Here is a 19,516-nt window from a genome sequence, read left to right as displayed (position 1 = left end):
CCCTGAGGGCCCTCTCTGCTCATTATACCCGAATACCCTCCACTGAGTGGAACCCCGGGGCGAATGAGCGTGCCCCTACCGTCGCTGTCGGCCCAGGACGCCCTGTAAGGTCCCAGAGTTGTAGCTGCCATTAAGGGGGACTGGTCCCCCATACGATTGTCCCTCCGATCCAAAGTCTTCGCAGAGTGGTACGAGCTCGTGTTGGCCTCCCTGACTTCCCTCCAGCACGCGGAGTTGGCCCCCACGTTTGTCCTCATCAGGACTTCAGGGCGCTGGTTGACCTGCGGAGGGATGGAGAAAGGTAGGCTGCAACGTGAGCGGTTGTTGACGTCCGCCCCGTTTTCGCCCTTCAGGTACAGAGCGGGGGGCTCTCTGTAGAGCTCCGTCTTTGGACGCAAGGCTTCAGAGCGCGGACCTTCTCTGCGCACGGTTCCCTCGAAGCCAGTTCCCCCATAAACTTTCACCATTTGCCTCACAGGCTGGTGCAGAAAAGACGTGTCTTTGCCTTTGCCAAAGGACACCAGCTCTTTCTGATGTCCACGAGCTTTTCTTTGCTCAGGCTTTCCCCGCTTCTCCTCAGCAGTGTCATATCTGACCTGCACCACATCCTCCTCTAATGCTGGGTGTTCTTTCTCCGCCACTTGTTCACATTCACTTCTTTCCTCCTTCCTAGAGGCATTTCTCACCTCCTCTTCCTCCTCCTCCTCCTCCTCCTCCTCCTCCTCCTCCTCCTCCCCCCTCTCCTCCTTCTTCGGACTCCCTTCCCACTCTGGAAGAGGCTCCTTCTCCTGGTTCCCTGCTACATCCTCGGGCACAGCCTCAACCTTCACCAGAGTGAGGGAGATGAGGTAGGTGGTCCGTCTCTGTGGGTTGCCCGCTTTGCTCATTGGGACAGCCGACTTTCAGGCACCTGCTCTCGGACCAGCTAGCGAGACGTGCGAACGTCAGTCATGGCAGCCAGGATGAGACTGGAGCAGAAGAAAAAGAAAACATCAAAACCTCATCATCTGATTTGTTAGCAATCCTCCTGGAACTTGACAGATATTAAGAGTCGATGGGAAAAAAAACGTCTCTACTGCAGATTGTTAGTGCGTATTTGAATAACCCAGTGTAACAAGTCTAGACTGTTTTTCAATGCCTCCATTAACCCTTTTCAATGCTCGGCACTACTACCGGTCCCCACTGATTCATTCATGAGCCGTTCCCCTCGTTGCCTTGCTCTTCTTCTTCTTCTTCATCTTTTCTCTACAAATCGGACACGCACACTCACGCGTAGCTACAAGAAGACATGTCTCGACACATGGCTGGTGATCTCAGCGTTCATGCAACAGTCGGTACGTTTGATTTCATCCATCCTCGACTCGCACTAAAATGAATACTGGATGAATTACGCCACGGTACTGGAGGATTTCCTGTAGGCTGCTCATCATACCTTCTTTTCTCCGGAATATCCATTGCACGGATTGTACGTTTGCACAAATGAGAGATTTCTCTCGCCATCAGATAACCGGTGACATGAAACGGCCCATCGAGCAAGTAGGTGGGGAAAAAAAGAGACGATCAGTCCGAGAGAAAACCAGGTGAAAGGAAAATGGAAAAAATCCTTCAGTTGTCACGAAGCGTCTGGCAGCTGGAGCCTCCGTTTGACAATGTCACGCGTAAAATGCATTCACAGTGCAGGGTCACTGGGAGATGCTGAAAAAACATCTGTTGGTTCGTCTCCAGCCAACAGAAGAGGAGCTCGGACTGACGGATTTCACCACCCAAGCGATGCTGCCTTCTGCCTGGATCCCTCCTCTGGAGAGCAGCGCCTCCCGGTCACCGCATCCTCTCCTCCGAGTGCCTTATCCAATTAGCAAGTCAATAAAATGTGTCTGTGAGGCAGAGGAAGCCCACCAGCTTACCGCCGCCCCTCCTCCCTTTTTTTCCTCCGTTGCATCCTTTGCCTTGCAGCTCCCCCTCCCGTGCTCGCCTGCTGCACAACCTGCCCCACACTGGATGCTGCTCTGGGAGGCCGGTAGGGAGGTGTCGGTGGTCCTTGCCCACATTCATCAGATTTTTATCGGTGCCGACACTACAAAAGAGACAGGAGGGAGGGGAAGAAAACCCCCCCCCCAGCTTGGCTCCTGCCCGTGCCTCGGCTGTCTCCCTCCTCCTTTCCAAATGAATTCATGAGCAGACGCTGCTCTCGCTCGCAAGCCTGTCCCTTCACAGAGCGAGAGCATGAAGATGTCTGGGAGGAGGTGCAGTACGGAACTAAACAGTCCTGAGGGGGAGAATGACTGGTGACTGATTTGAAGGGTGGTGCAGGACATCAGAGGAGTTCTGGACGTTTGAAAAAAATGACACAGAAACCGCTCTTAATGACGGATTTTCTATCCTCGGGGGGGGGGGGGGGGGGGGGGGGGGGGGGGGGACCACGTGGAGAGTCTCAAAACTATGTTGAGAATGAGATTTGAAAATGAATGAACTTTGAGGCAAATACATGAGGTACAAACATGTAAAATATATGTTCAACATGTTTTACCCTGTTCACTGTTATACTTACTATAATAATAATAAAAATCATTTTAATACTTTTAGCTTTTTTTTTAAACAAATTTGATGTTTTGATGATTTTATCTGCTTTTAGTGGTTTTATTAGTTGACCTTGTTTTTTTTAATATACAAATAGTATCAATAAATATACAGTATTGTTAATCTCAAGTTGCCGTTTTATTTAAAATAATTTGAAACACTGCTGGGCACAAGGAATTTGGGATTCTGAGGTTTACAAAGGATACACGTTTGCGGACGACATGCTCGTAAATTCAGATTGATCTGAGGATCAGTTTGGTGGTAATGGCATCACTTCAGAGAGATTTATGAAGTTTAAAGGGAAATTCCACAGAGTGACTTCGGTTTCTGGCAAGTACTGATCAAATGCAGACCCAAGGTTCTATAATACATGCAAATATATGCAAATCTTCTACAATACTGACACAGATGTTTGATTCTTTTAACTGATTCCATAAAATCATTTTAAAAAGCAAAGAGGTTTAACTGTGAGTAAAAGTGTTTATTTCTGATTGCAGTGCTGGTTGATTTCAGATGAAAACAGAAAACACACACACACCAAAAAAACAAAAAACAAAACATGAAACATAAAACATAAAATGAAGGTCAGCTCTTCAGTCCCACAACAGAAACAGATTGTTTATATTTCAGGGTAAAAGAAGGATTTACATGTGCGTGTTTCGTATTTTGTTACTTCAGACAAAGGTTTCATGATTTAAATACAAACTGTGTTTAATAATCATTAGACAGACGCGTTTGTGGCACCAACTCAGGTTGTCATTGTTGCTTATGCATGATAAATAGAAGCACAAATACAGTTAAACGACCGTCTGAGACGTCACATCTGTCAGACTTTGTTGAGCCCGTGACAAGAACCATCAGCGTCTTCGCGTCCTTCCGTCAAAACGCAGAAACAAACGTGAGAGGAGCGATGCTTCAGAGGCGACGGCGGCTGTCGCCCGCTGACGAGACGAAAAGAAAACATCCAAAACGCGGGCGGTGTCGTTGAAGTCGGCACATCTGGGAAAAGACAAGGGCAGTGATCCGTAAGCTCGCTCCTCTTCGCTCCCGGAGACAACGGGAACCAAACCATCCCTCACTGGGGTCATTTCAGCTTTTTGTCTGAGTCAATGTCTCCTCGTCACGGAAATACGGATGATCTAGTGCATTCAGGGCCGATATTCGTTTGAAGGGGTCAAAGGTCAGCATTTTCTGCGGGAGAGAGACGAGCAGGGCGTTAGATGTGGGTCACTGTTTGAGCCTCCTCCTCCTAACAGTCCATTAAGTTCATCCATTAAAAGTCATTTTTAGATTTTCAGATTTCATTTTTCAGACTCGTATTAATTATCTCAATTTTTTTGTATTTTTTTTCTTTTTAACAATTTTACACATTCAGACAGCTCAACCAGGGTGACAGGGGGCGACACCACCCCCCTCGACTCGTGTCCTGTGGTCAAAAAAGGTGAGACGGGGGTCTCCATCTCTGGAGCCTTTCCCATGTGCTTACGTTCCCCATAACACATGTAGGAATGGTATTTATTTTTATACAATTACACCACTTATCATGATTTTATTTTCTAGACATTTTAAAAATGTGACGTAGTGACGTTTTGTCTCTTTGTTTGTCTCCTTTCTGTCCTCTGAGGTTACGTCATGTTCAACTACAGAGTTCACGGCGCTATATCGCCATGGCGACGGACTGATCTCTGTTGGAACGTGGCATCATGGTTCAGTTAGGTTCAATAATCTGCAACAGGATCAATATTTGATACTGCGTTACTGCGTTACTCCGTTCAGATCGTCCGTTACGATCTGAACAGAAATGAAGCTCCAGTCAGGTTCTCACCAGCAGCAGTTGAGCCCCCGGCTCATTTATCTCGGGGACAAAGTCTGTCACCGGGCGCGCTACGAGAGGGGGGAAGTTCTTCCTCGACAGCGTCACGTCGGCCGGCCACTCGTCCTCTGGCGGCAGGCCGATGACTCTGAAACACACACACACACACACACACACAGTCAGATGGCTCGTCCTGACGTCATGGCGACGGAAGCAACTCGATACTCACGCAAAGATTTTCCCCAGTTGGTCCACTTCGGATTCCCCACAGAACAGGGGTCTGACAAACAGGACATGGGCGCCGTTAGTCGACTGACAGGGGTTCGTTCTCCTCAGTGTTGGAACAGGAACATGACGCCCAGTCGCCACAAATCTTACACAATGACTTTTAATTGAGCTTTTAGTTGCGTTGCCATTTTTTTCCTTTTATCACTGTTTTGTGGTCTTCATCATCTTTTACTGTATCTTATTACTCTCCAATACTAGAGAATAATAAAAATAATATTATTCTCTAATATTCTCTATACTTTGCTTTATCTGTGCGGCAACCTTTGGTGCCATGAAAAGCAGCTAAAAATAAAATGTATTAGCAATATTGTTTTTTTCTATTTAAAAAGTGTTGTACACATAAAGCTGATGATATTTTTATTACAATCATTGTTATTATTACTATTAATCGAGGCATAAAATACAATTTTAATCTCTCTAATTACTTTTCATCCATTTTTTGATGCACGTATTTGTCAGGTCCACCAGTCAATTTGACCACAACCTCATTCCAACCACTAGATGGAGCCAGTGAGTGCAGCTGGTGTTGAATTGCTGGGGTGGGGGGCTACGAGCTGTCACCACAAACGGCACTGACACTCAAAGATGTACTATGGAATAATGATGAACTAATATTCTAATATAGTATTCTTACCTACATTTTGGACCAGGAACAGACCGATGACACGGAATGAAAACTGACCAATAATCAGTGTTTGTGAGCCACTAGCTACACGTAACGATGGAACTGAATTATTAACAACTGTAATCAATACTGGAGACAAATAATACAAAAATAGAATAAAATAACAGACAAAATTAAAGTATTAAAGTAAAATAAAAGTAAAAATAAATATAAAAAATAAAATAAAATATAAGTAAAATAAATACAATAAAATAAAAATAATAATAGTCAACCTTTTTTAATCTTGTGCAGGCAGTGTATTTTATTTATCTAATTTTATTAGTGTTATGACTGTGTACTATGTCTTTTTGTGCGTCTTTTGTGATATTTATTTACTGGGTTTAATCTGTTGTGCAGCTTTGGAAACCTTCCCTTTATCAAAGTTGTGCTATATGAAATAAAGTTGACTGGACTGGATTTGAAGCACGAGTGGTAAACTTTCTGTTCAGGAAATATGTATCAATATTTGTCATATTGATCATGAAATAATCATCTGCGTTACTACGTGAAGATTAAATTAACTATTTTCTGTAAAACAATAACAATAAAACAATAATAATGAAACACACATGGTATCGCTGTCGATACACGTTACCGTTAGCATGCTTTGGAGTACCGTAATTACGGGACTGTTTACGTTATCAAAAAACAGTTCCTCAAAGATGAGTTCACACACAAGTTGCTGTCATTACGGTAGCAAACGGGGTCGTCGATGGCGCAAACAGTCACATCATTACGGTGCTCCAAAGTAGGCTAGCACAAACGTAGCGCCGGTGATACCGTCAGTGTTAAAGGGTCAAACTCTGTTCACATATAAAAACATACTGTTCTGACAACTCACTTGCGTCTGAACATCTCGGCAAAGATGCAGCCGGTGCTCCAGATGTCCACCGGAGTGGCGTAACCCGACTGCAGCAAAACCTCCGGGGGGCGATACCACAGGGTCACCACCTGGAGGACACGGGGAAAGAGGACGTACGGGAAGTAGAGCGTTCCCGTTATCAGAGTCCTCCAAACATGGTGCTGGTACATCAGCCCAGTACGGACAAATCAGTCCCGGCAGTCACGGAATGCGAACAGATGAGCGTTAACAGACGTAACAAATAGTCTGGGGATGCTAACGGGCTAGCTTTGGACCCGCGACCAGTCCTGACAAAAGGTTCCAAGCCCAACAACTGGCAACGTCCAACTACGTGCGTCCACTTGTAACAGAATTTTCCAGCAACAGTCCAGTTCAACCTGAGTAAACGACTGTCATTTCCACGGCAACGGGTGCGGTGTGACGTGCCGTTAAGAACAACGCACAACAAAGCCGCCAGAGAACCCTGAGAAACTGTTCTTATCACAAATTTACACAACGTGTGTTCTGGCATTGTGTTTTTGTTAGCCTAGCATTGGTTAGCATAACATTTCAAGCTAATGTTGTGAAGACACAGGTGTGCTCTGGATTTGATAGGAACGAATTAAAACCTTTAAAACGTGTTTGTGTAACATCTCAGTCACACTGGAACTACGTGAACGTTTCAACACGAGTGTTAGCATTAGCATGCTAACAGATGGCATTCCCGCAGTGGACTCAGGGCAGACGCGCGGCTCGTACCACAGGAGTGAGCGCCATGTGGCAGCTGTGGATCCGAGCCAGTCCGAAGTCGGCCAGCTTCACCTGGCCCTGGCTGGTGACCAGGATGTTCTCCGGTTTCAGGTCTCTGTGCATCACACAGTTCGAGTGGAGGAACGCCAGGCCGCACAGCAACTGGCGCATCAGGTCCTGAGCAGACACGCACAAGTAAGACACATTTCGTTCAGTCCGTCCACACGTACCAGAATCACATCAAACGTTTTCATCCAAATGGATCCGTTGGACTCAACTCACTGTAGTTCATACTCCAGGCAAATAGGGGGCACTAGAACCCCCCCCACCTCCCCAAAAACAGAAGAGGAAAAGAAGGACGAGATGGTGGCATATTGTCATTTTTTTTCCAGGATCCATTTGGATGAACGGTACAAAAACGTGCGTTTACGCAACAAAGCGTCTCCATGTGGACGTGGCCTGACAAAGGCAAAGAAGCATTTGTTTTCTCACTCTGATGCGCTCAGGAGACAATCCAGGAGCTGGTGCTCGCTCCAGGTACGTTTTCAGGTCCTGGTCCACGTGTTCAAACACCAGAGTGACTTTGGTCTCCTGGTCGGACCGCTGGGTGGCGCATACGTCCATCAGCCTGCACACGGCCACAGGAAACCAGTGGGAGAGGTTTGACATCTTCACACTTCCTGTGAACCCGCGGCGACGCACACTGGTTTGGGATAATGGAGTGGTACCTTCCCCACGTACCAACAGGGACGGAGGATCGGCCCCATGACGTGGACGTCACCTCCTACGTCAGCGTGGATGTTAGCTTCTATTTGAGCTCATGTATTAGCACAGACATTAGCTCATAGGTCAGCTCGCACGTCAGGGGGACTTTAGTTGGTACGTGAGCGAGGACATTAGCTCGTACGTAGGCGCAGACGTTGGCTCATACGTTAGCGTGGATGTTCGCTTGTATTTTAGCTCATACGTTAGCGTGGATGTTAGCTTGTATTGTAGCTAGTAGAATCTGGTATCTAGTGCAGACGTTAGCTTCGGTGGCTACAACTCTAGTCTGAAACTAGGGACGTCTGTTCCTAGTCTGATCCTAGTCATCACACACAATGTTACGCTGTCGTGAGACATTGCCCCCGTCTCCGTAGTAAATCACGTGAACTCGGCGGCTCTCCGACAGCCCTACCTGACCACGTTGGGGTGGTCGAACTGCTCCAGCCGCTTCAGCAGCGCCACCTCTCTGACGGTGGAGATCGGGAGGCCGTTCTGGTCCGTCTGGACGCGCACACTCTTCAGAGCCACGAACTGCCCGCTCTCCGTGTCCCGGGCTTTGTACACGGTCCCGTAAGCTCCGCCTCCGATCTCTGCAGTCGCTCATACTGGACGCTGGTGCTGTGGGCCATGGCCGAACGCTCTGAAAGACACAGAAGCGACTTTGTGGGCTTTCTCCCGCATCGGTCGACGCTCTCCGCCTCAGGAGAGAGGAACCGCCCCGATCGAACCCAACGATGGCACAAAACCCCTGAGATCACCGGTGTTCAGTCAGATCTCAGCCGTGTTTACAAAAGGTGACGGTGACATTTGGACGTGACAATAGGTTCAACGGGTTTGTGGACCTGTGTGCGAGCGGAGCACAGTAAAGGGCAGAGAAGGAAATCGGGAGGTTTTTACAGCTTTTCTGCGGCACAGAGTGACAAAACGCACAGCAGCACATGAACAAGTTGCAGTAAGCACACAGACAATGACATCGTCTGTGTATTAGATTATAATCAATAATTTAGTTCATTAAATAATAGTGGATAATAATGGACTAATGGATTAATAAAGTATATATGCCCCGCACTGCATTCACGCTAGCGTACGTACGCTGGACTACGGCAATTCCATGACTGTTTGCGTAGAAAACATCAATGGTTACTGAAATCCGAGAACAGCCATGTTGCAGTCATTACGGTAATCCCATTCGCTGTGTTGCTGGAAGCCGGTGAGTCATTACCGTAATGGCGGGACTTGCCTGTGACGTGCGACTTCTCAGCTTTCAACAACCGTTTGACGTTTTCTGCGTAGAATAATTGCAGTACTCCAAAGGTATGCCAACACGAAAGGATCTGCAGTGACACCGTTGGTGTTTAAGGGTTAAAAAAAAACAAACGAGTGACATCTCGTCCTTGTCTGTCTGACAAACCACAAACATGTCACTTGGAAATACTTGGCGGTTCAGACCCTGGCCTGACAGTTTCGCAGATTCAGCGAAAGTTTGAAACAATGGGAAACATTCAGGAACGACTACTATAGCACAGATCATTGGACACATGCGTATTCTACTTTATCTCTGTTGTTTTTTGAAACTTTTCACACATGAGGCAGCATCCAGGTGTTCTACAGTTGGGTTCAGAGAACACCGGCCCAAGGTTCCGATATATCGTCAAAAATATCGCCTATCGTGTATGAGACGTTCTTCACAAAGTGCCATGACCCTCAGGGGCCAGAGGACACCTCCAGGTGTCACTGGTGTCCCACACTGTCCCCCACCCAAGCCAGCGGGCATCCATCGGGGCCCGGTGATCGGCGCCCATCCAGCCGGGGCTCTGGAGGCAGAGAACCAGCACAGCCGGAGAGCCCGACACGTGGTGCTTCCTCCATAGCGCCCCTTTGTTAACCCGAGTGGCCGGAAAAAGAAGCCGCGGTGGTCGGCCTCAACTCGCCTCTCCTCCCCCGCTGCCCGGATCACCGACGTGGCGGAGGGACGGCAGACGAATCCCTCCGCCACGCCTGGTCCCGTTACCGTCCGACTGAAGTCCGCGAACACTTTGAGACACTTAAACTTACGACTGGTTTGTCCGGAGGCAGCTTCGCTTCCTCTCGGTCGGTTCTACGCCGACGACATGCTGCTGCTCGGTGCCACGTATGAAGAGCTGCCGGCGGCTTCCAGGTGGAGGTCGCAGCCCGGAGACGAACGAGTCCGCGGGTGTGATTTCGGCCTCGGTTCTTTTCTTCCTCTTCGTCTTGTCTTTCTTCCTCCAGCCTGGTTTCTTTTTGGGGGATTGTCACTTCCTGTTGCTTCACAGAGTCCTGGCGGAGGCGGAGCTGAAAGTTCAGTCTTTCAAGTTGTTGCTTCTTTCTCGCTTCGATGATCGACTAGTCGACCAGTCATCATCATCATTAGTCGTCAGAACATGGACGAATATTAGGAACAACTGTCTGAATGCTAAACTAAACTATACTAAACCCATAAAAACGTGTGGGACAAAACTATTAGCAACAACACTGTTTGCTGAGTTTTTCAATGTTTCGATTAAGTCATTCAGAGTTGCAATCCAGTTCAGCTAAACGTATAAAAGTGTTAAAAGTGAGAAAAATGCTCGACACAACTTTTTGTCTCACTGTCTTTGACTCAATTTAAACCATAAAAGCTTTGTGTTCATGTAAACCCAAAGGTCTAGCTAAACAAAAATATTAGGAACCACTTTTTGTCTTATTGTCATAAACTCGATGAAAATGCATAAAGTATGTTTGGGCAAAAATATAAGTCTTAAAATGCTTCACCAGATTCATGATTTAATTTACATCTCAGTTCTGTACCAAAATGAGGCGATATCGTTGATGAATGATTTTACTATAGAAACGATATTATCGCCAGAGAGCTCACTCCAACCCCATGGCCCATCACATGGTGGACTGGTGAGTGAGTGAGTGTGTGTGTGTGTGTTGTGTGTGTGTGTGTGTGTGTGTGTGTGTGTGTGTGTGTGTGTGTGTGTGTGTGTGTGTGTGTGTGTGTGTGAGAGAGAGAGAGAGAGAGAGAAGGATTTGCCATAGGACATTTTATGACTATTGCAAACTCTGCAGTATTTTAGGTAAATATTCAAAAGTTTTGACCTTAACTGGGCGTCTGTGAAGGTTCTCAGTCAGGTTGTTGTAGCAACGTGCTGCATTTAACCTTTGACCAGCTTCAATACAGCAACATCAGTGCAGACTGGAAAAAAAAGTATGAATTCATTAAAAGTGTATTGCAGTTGTTGCTGTTTGTTTTACTTATCTTCTCTTAATTAATTAAGAGAAATTAATTGGTTTAACTTCAATTTTATTTTTAATTTTCATGTAACATTTGTACACTTTTACTTTCTTACGTTTAATTATTTTATCATGCTTCTGTGACGGCAGTATTTTTGGCAACTGTGCCGAATACGGAGATGATCCTCACACCAAAAACCCAAATCACCAGAATCACCTGTCGTGCTCCCTTGGACCTCAAAAATTCCTGGATCCAGATGGTTCCGGAACACAGCCAAGATATGATTTCATCTTTCATCCGTTTCTTTTGCATTTACTGATTTTTGTTCCCGGACAGACAGACGCTGGCAAAATGATTTTTTTGGAATTCTGAGCCCAGAGTCCACTAAGCATTCTTGTCCAGCAGAGGTCACTGTGGAGGCAGCCTTGGTTACTGCTTTGTGTTTTTCCTGGAATGAAAATGACCAATGAGAAGGTGTTGTGTCACAGGTGAGTGTTGTCTGTAAGTAAAGAGCATTAGGTTCCACCATATCCCTCAGGCTGCACGACAACGTCTATTCCCACGACTGAGCAGCACGGGGGCTTTTACCTGCTCCGTTTCCAACATGGGACAGTGCACCCCTCCTTAGACGACCTGGAGAGGAACACCATATCGATAACTTGTGGGGACACCCGATAGTCCGCTGGAGCTCAGACGATCCTCTTCACCCCCCCGGCGAAAAACGGGGGGGTCAACTTTGACGAAGTTGACATCATCGAGACGTTGACTTTTGTTCTCGTGACATGTAGCCGCTGACAGACATGACACAATCTGTTGATTTCACCCCCCCCCCCAACAAAAAAACCTTATTGAAAAATGCCAGCAAAAATCAGTAATATATGAACACAATACACTCCGTCCGAACTGTCTCCTCCTAGTCTGTTATCATCATCCTCTCCCTGGGGCCTTTTTGAGTTTGTTCACCCTGAAATGAGAACTCAGCTGTCGTTTTCAATTCATGTTGACATAAAGCATGGCCTGAAAACACTTTTTTATATAAACCTGGTCACAGGGTGAAGAAATTCGAACATGCCACCCTCAGGTTTGCGTCTGGGCGAGGTGTCATTGCCCCGCCCTTTGACCTCCAGTCTATTCTCCCCAACATCTCATAACAACAACAAAAAGGACATTCTGTCTTTTGTCTGTTAAAACTTCATGTGGTCGGATTCTCTGCTGGAGAACCCGTTGTGTTTTCAACGCGATCCGTTCAACGAGCCGATTACTCAATGCTTAAATAGTTTACGTATGTTTCGGTAATCCAACTGCAGAACATCAACAAACAGGTTAAGTACATTCAGTCTCTTTAGCGTTGAGGAGGTGTTTTTTATGTAGTGTTTCCTGATTCTAGTTGAACAAACAACATGTCGTAACTCTGTTTCCTGGTCTGCCCTCCTTTGTCCTTAATTTCACAGACCTTCTAATCCTTGAAGGAGCGTCTGTTTACTGGATCTTAAAGCGCTGGCAGGCAGTCATCTAGTGGAAAGTGCTGATCCAGGACAAAGCAAGAGGCCTTATGTGACCCCATCAGTTCCAGCGGTGACCGTGGTTGGTCGCGTTGAGATGAACTCTTCCAATTCTGTTAGTAGGGAGTAGTAGTAGTAGTAGTCAGTAGGGAGTTTTAACATCCATGACGGCATCAGTCTCTGTGGTGGAGGCTGAACATGATGGCGGCCGAGTTAATGTGATCCTGTTTTCTAACATCAGGACCAATAAAACTTCAAAATAAGGTCATTTATGTGTTTTTTGGTTCAGGTTAAAGTTCAAAACAGAGTATAAAGGACATAATCTGATCTATTCCAACTGTTTTTAACAGGATAACTCAGACATTACAAATGACACACTTTGTAACATACCACACAACAAAGGTGTTCATCTGAATTTAGTTGTCTATTTCTGTTTAGTAATTTGCCATCGTGGTTTTCCACAGTTTTGATGCAGATCACCTCATTGAATGGGAAAAGAAAAATAATGGCGGGAAAAAGCAAACAACCTGGCAACCCGGAGCAGGCGCTCAGTGATGACGTAAAACCGGCGCGACTCTCTGCAGTCAACTCCGGACCAACGTGAGTCGGCCGGTCGGTGTTTCTGTGTCTCTGAAGAGATCCGACGGAACATAACCCTACCCCTAACCCCGGAGGAAATGTCTCTTTCTGAAGCCGACATGAGCGCGGCGATGCCGCAGAAACGATATTATCGTCAGAGAGCTCATTCCAACCCCATGGCCCATCACACGTTCGACTAGTGAGTGAGTGAGTGAGTGAGTGAGAGAGAGAGAGAGAGAGAGAGTGTGTGTGTGTGTGTGTGTGACAGTGAGTGAGTGTATGTCATCTATATGCATGTGTGTGTTTGCCATCTATGTGTGTGTGTATATGTGTGTGTGTGTGTGTGTGTGTGTGTGTATATGTGTCATCTGTTCTTGGTACCCAATCTGTTTCAGGAACATGATGCGAGATTTTTTTCCTGCTGACTTTGTCAGCAAAAATCAGCAAAAAACAGATCTCAGAACGCAACCGAACGCTTTACGACAAGCACACGTTTACACTTTTACATATAATATCATATAATAAGATTTATTGTTCAAAAGTCAGATGTACAATATTCATTCAGCGTTAAAATAAAAAAAATGATCAATTATCAAGAAGAAAACACACAAATAATCAGATATTTGTGAGACAGATAAGACAGATTGAAATGAATTTAGAAGAATAGTTTGTTTTGTTTATAGTTTATTTTTAATATTATAATATCTTTAACTCTTCATGAGTAATTAGAAAAGATGATTTAATTACGTTGTTAATGCATTTTATTCACCAATTTAAGACCAGCTCAAATATGCTGCCCTTCTAAATAAAAAGAAAATATCAGTATATATGTCTGAAAAAGTGATTAAAGCCTGAGTTTAAATGAGTATGTGTCTTGAAATTAAAACTAGTTCTGTTTGACGCACGCATGCGCACCACAATTCAAATTGATTTATTTAGAAAAAAGATTTCTCATAAATAAACAACAAAATAACAATACGGATCAGGCTTCACGCTCTGGGTCATAAACGTTTCTTCATCATTCTGATGAAGTACGCATCATATTCCAGGAAACACGTCGACGGGGTTGAAGGATGGATGAGTCCCAGTCACTGCACTCGTTGTCTTCTAATACCCGACCGCTGCAACACTGTTGTCCTGTCTTCTTCTTCTTTTTCCCTGTCCTTCAGCTGTAGTTCCAGACTCAGTGACTCTCTCGTCTTTCAGCCCCGTGTGTCCGGAGCAGATGGACTGGTCCTCTCTGTACCCAGACGTCCTCACCCAGCAGCCGTCCGACGGCGGGACCCCACAGGTGGAGTTTGCAGACATCGGCTGTGGATACGGAGGACTTCTGGGTACGTCTGTCACCGGCCGCGCCGCTCGTACTCCTTTCACTGGCTTCATTCGTTCTTCTGTTTCTCGACGTCTCTCAGTGGAGTTGTCTCCGCTGTTCCCCGACAAGCTCATGCTGGGGCTGGAGATTCGGGTCAAAGTGTCCGATTATGTCCAGGACCGGATCAAGTCGCTGCGTGCGTCTGCTCCCGGACGTTACCAGAACATCGCCTGTATCAGGAGCAACGCCATGAAGTACCTCCCCAACTTCTTCTCCAAAGGACAGGTCGGTTGGTGTCTGCAGCCTCCTGGGGCAAACAGTCCTGTCAGGTGTGCTGAATCATTAGACTCTGTTCAGTGAAAAGATTCGTTCACCAAATTGTTCAGTGGCCCAGTACACTTTGTTTCACCCCAAAAGATTTGATGTTTCAAACGAATCCTTCGCCAACGGGACACTATGCTACTGGCTCACAGAGGCCATCAAACGTCCCCTGGTGCTTTCGACCGTCGCCCGTACTGACGCCTGCGTCGTTACCATAGCAACCTGTGCAGATGGGTCAGTGCAAAGCGCCGATGTCTGGACTGGCTAATGTGAAAAACAGTAAAAAGGGAAAAAGGTTGAAGCAATAAAATACACGTTTCACAAAAATGTAAGAATTTTCCTTTTTTTTGATCGTAGAGGAAAACAAACCCAGAATGTTACAGCCCAAAATCTACAGCATTCCTACGGCAAAGGGTACGACGTAGGATACGCTGTAGGTACACCGTAGTGTACAACGTAGGAGACAACGTAGGGCACAACATAGGATACAATGTAGGGTGCGCCGTAGGGTATGCCGTAGGATACAGTATAGGGTCAGCCATAGCGTACGATGTAGGAGACGACGTAGGGACAACATAGGGTATGACGTAGTATACAACGTAAGTGTAACGTAATGTTGGGTGCGCCGTATGATGTAGGGTACAATGTAGGGTCAGTGTAGGATATGATGTGGGGTATGAAGTAGGGGACGCAGGAGACAACGTAGGGGACAATGTAGCGCATGTGTAGGGGACGCCGTAAGATACAACGTAAGGTATGACTAGGGGATGATGTAGGGTATGACGTAGGATACAATGTAGGGGACACGTAGGATAGAATGTAGGGTGTGCCATAGGGTACAATCTAGGGTCAGCCGTAGGGACGAAGTAGGTTACGACATAGGGGACGCCGTAGGATACGACGTAGGGGACAGCATAGGGTATGAAGTGGATACTCTGTAGGGTATGACGTCTGTAGGGTATGACGTGGATACTCTGTAGGGTATGACGTGGATACTCTGTAGGGTATGACGTGGATATTCTGTAGGGTATGACGTCTGTAGGGTATGACGTGGATACTCTGTAGGGTATGACGTGGATATTCTGTAGGGTATGACATGGATATTCTGTAGGGTATGACGCCTGTAGGGTATGACGTGGATATTCTGTAGGGTATAGACGTCTGTAGGGTATGACGTGGATACTCTGTAGGGTATGACGTGGATACTCTGTAGGGTATGACGTGGATATTCTGTAGGGTATGACGTCTGTAGGGTATGACGTGGATACTCTGTAGGGTATGACGTGGATACTCTGTAGGGTATGACGTCTGTAGGGTATGACGTGGATACTCTGTAGGGTATGACGTGGATACTCTGTAGGGTATGACGTCTGTAGGGTATGACGTGGATACTCTGTAGGGTATGACGTCTGTAGGGTATGACGTGGATACTCTGTAGGGTATGACGTGGATACTCTGTAGGGTTATGACGTCTGTAGGGTATGACGTGGATACTCTGTAGGGTATGACGGGTCTGTAGGGGTAGACGGTGGATACTCTGTAGGGTATGACGTGATACTCTGTAGGGTATGACGGTTAGGGGTATGATGGATACTCTGTAGGGTATGACGTGGATATTCTGTAGGGTATGACGTGGATACTCTGTAGGGTATATGACGTCTGTAGGGTATGACGGGATACTCTGTAGGGTATGACGTGGATACTCTGTAGGGTATGACGTCTGTAGGGTATGACGTGGATACTCTGTAGGGTATGACGTGGATACTCTGTAGGGTATGACGTGGATACTCTGTAGGGTATGACGTGGATACTCTGTAGGGGTATGACGTCTGTAGGGTATGACGTGGATACTCTGTAGGGTATGACGTGGATACTCTGTAGGGTATGACGTGGATACTCTGTAGGGTATGACGTGGATACTCTGTAGGGTATGACGTGGTATTCTGTAGGGTATGACGTGGATACTCTGTAGGGTATGACGTCTGTAGGGTATGACGTGGATACTCTGTAGGGTATGACGTGGATACTCTGTAGGGTATGACGTCTGTAGGGTATGACGTGGATACTCTGTAGGGTATGACGTGGATACTCTGTAGGGTATGACGTCTGTAGGGTATGACGTGGATACTCTGTAGGGTATGACGTGGATGACGTGGATACTCTGTAGGGTATGACGTGGATACTCTGTAGGGTATGACGTGGATACTCTGTAGGGTATGACGTCTGTAGGGTATGACGTGGATACTCTGTAGGGTATGACATGGATACTCTGTAGGGTATGACGTGGATACTCTGTAGGGTATGACGTGGATACTCTGTAGGGTATGACGTGGATATTCTGTAGGGTATGACGTGGATACTCTGTAGGGTATGACGTCTGTAGGGTATGACGTGATACTCTGTAGGGTATGACGTGGATACTCTGTAGGGTATGACGTCTGTAGGGTATGACGTGGATACTCTGTAGGGTATGACGTGGATACTCTGTAGGGTATGACGTGGATACTCTGTAGGGTATGACGTCTGTAGGGTATGACGTGGATACTCTGTAGGGTTATGACGTGGATACTCTGTAGGGTATGACGTGGATACTCTGTAGGGTATGACGTGGATACTCTGTAGGGTATGACGTCTGTAGGGTTTTTCACCTATGTTGAAGTGAGACGTGGACAAACCTCATGAACGCGACGTGTCCACGCGCCGGGACCTCTGAGCAGCTTAAAGCTGCACTTTTAAAGAGCTTAAGTGAACGCTGACATTCTGTCCCGGCGCTGCCGAGGTGATACGACGACACGGGCCGAACGTTTGCGCCTCAGAGAATTACTTCAGGTTTAACATATGGACTGAATTAATCGATAGGGATTGGTCAATAAACCCAGGATTTCACAACAATGGGGTCCTTGACTGACACGCAAAGGCATCAGCTGAGTTTAAAGACACCTTTCATCCGCTCCAATTAGCCGCGGTAATCTGTGACTTGTTGAAACCTGCAGTAGATTACACAGTGGGCTCATTGTACCGGGGCTAAATGAGGTGCCCGGGGACAAAAGCTTCACCTCGCATGCCCCGAGCCGCTGTAAAGCAAACGGGGATCGCGATGGTCGACGGAGGATTCTGGACGGTGGATTCTGTTCCACCTCGCACGTTTGAACTGCAGCTGGGAAACCTAAAAAACAACTGGAAAAGCACCGACACAGCACCGACCTCCACCAAACAGCCCCCACCTAAAGTCGGCGCACGATCACCGACGTGATGAAACAGCAGGTTTCAAAGAAACAATGTTTCCCCCCTTTTACATTTGAAAACCACAAAATAATTCAGCGTGTTCAGTTTTTTTTCCATTTTCCATGTGTGCACGCACCCCCCCGAGGTGGCAGCAGTCAGCTCTGATTGTCTCCAACATCTCGTCTACCTGACGTTTTTTTTTTATTTGCACTAATAAAAGGCGACTTCGGCGGTTTTTAATGTCTCAGCCAGACTCATGTCGACGGAGCCTGCACTTGTACGACATGTCAGAGACAGGGTGTGTGTGTGTGTGTGTGTGTGTGGGGGGGGGGGTTATGGAAAACAGTTTAAGGAGGGAAATTCCAGTTTTTCTGCACTAGAAAACCAACCACAGATTATTATGTGGGAACGTTTCATTCATGTTTGGACCGAGAGGAGGAGGATGGGGCTAAAAATAGGGTGTGTGTGTGTGTGTGTGCGTGGGGGGTGGGAGGGCGGGGTTGTGTAAACGTGTGTCTTCTGTGTGTGTGTGTGTGTGTGTGTCGGAGACAGGTGTGCGTGAAAGAGAGTTTGTGTGCGTGAACGTGTGCATGCTTGCGTGTGTGGTGTGTGCATGTGTTTGCTTTTTTGTGTGTGTATGTTTGTTTTGGTGCTTGTGTGCGTGCGGTTCTGACCACGTTCCCTCGTCTTCCAGCTCAGTAAGATGTTCTTCCTCTTTCCTGACCCTCACTTCAAGAAGACCAAACACAAGTGGAGGATCATCAGTCCCACGCTCCTGGCCGAGTACGCGTACACACTGAGGGTCGGGGGTACGTGCGCGCGCACACACACACACACACACACACACACACACACACACACACACACACTGGTCTCATATTCCTTCAGTCAGCCCATTGGTTCGTCATGTCATCAGCTGCAGTGTGGACCAATCAATCAGTTCACTGAAATACCATTGAGTAACGTGTGTGTGTCTGTGTGTGTGTGTCCCTCTGACCCTCTCAGACTCTCTCACCCCCCACACCGACTCTTTCAGGCTCTCACAGACTCTGACTCTCTCAGACTCACACTGACCCTCTCAGACTCTCTCACCCCCCCACACCGACTCTCCCAGGCTCTCTCTGACTCTCACTTCTGTGCATGAAAGTCGTACGTGCGTTCACGCGCCATCACTGAGATTTCTATGAAAGAGTTGTTCTAGTAACACTATCAGCTGAGTGTCCAAAGTAAACCTCAGTGATCCCGAGAGGGGGGGACCACTAACCTCTGTGCTGTCTGCAGGTTATTTTTACCTGCCTAGAGCGTTCGTTGCTCTTTGGAGGTGACGAAATCCTCCAACAACCGCTGACTGGGTCAGAAATAAAACGGATCAGTCGAGAAGAAAGCTCAGATTGTATTGTGGATCATATCCAGTGGTTGGGTTCTAACTGTGTGTGTGTGTGTGTGTGTGTGTGTGTGTGTGTGTGTGTGTGTGTCAGGGTTTGGTGTACACCATCACAGACGTAGAGGAAGTCCACCTGTGGATGGTGAAGCATTTCACAGAACATCCACTGTTTACACGTGTCCCCAATGAAGAGCTGGTACGTGGACTTATTTTATTTTAATTTTATTCACGTGTTTTTCAGCCGCTGAGGTTATCAT

General features: G+C 46.7%; 2 protein-coding genes across 2 annotated transcripts; one reads left to right on the top strand and one right to left on the bottom strand.

Annotated features, from left to right (window-relative positions):
- Positions 1-3,666: 3,666 nt before the first annotated feature.
- On the bottom strand, positions 3,667-8,327 carry LOC144740411 (cyclin-dependent kinase 4-like). Its single transcript, XM_078623263.1, is given in 8 exon segments — positions 3,667-3,768; positions 4,403-4,538; positions 4,620-4,670; positions 6,184-6,293; positions 6,943-7,110; positions 7,426-7,561; positions 8,111-8,297; positions 8,300-8,327. Coding segments are annotated over 8 exon segments (918 nt in total).
- Positions 8,328-13,136: 4,809 nt separating this feature from the next.
- Positions 13,137-19,479, top strand: LOC144740409 (tRNA (guanine-N(7)-)-methyltransferase-like). Its single transcript, XM_078623262.1, has 5 exons — positions 13,137-13,216; positions 14,224-14,351; positions 14,430-14,614; positions 18,570-18,687; positions 19,358-19,479. Exons 1-5 carry the CDS (start codon positions 13,137-13,139, stop codon positions 19,477-19,479), a joined length of 633 nt encoding a protein of 210 aa, XP_078479388.1.
- Positions 19,480-19,516: the final 37 nt, after the last annotated feature.

Source organism: Lampetra planeri, unplaced genomic scaffold, assembly GCF_965212315.1.
Source record: "Lampetra planeri unplaced genomic scaffold, kcLamPlan1.2.h2 scaffold_2123, whole genome shotgun sequence".
NCBI lineage: Eukaryota > Metazoa > Chordata > Hyperoartia > Petromyzontiformes > Petromyzontidae > Lampetra > Lampetra planeri.
The sequence above is the reverse complement of the archived record's forward strand: the minus strand, read 5'-3'. Positions and strand labels throughout refer to the sequence as shown.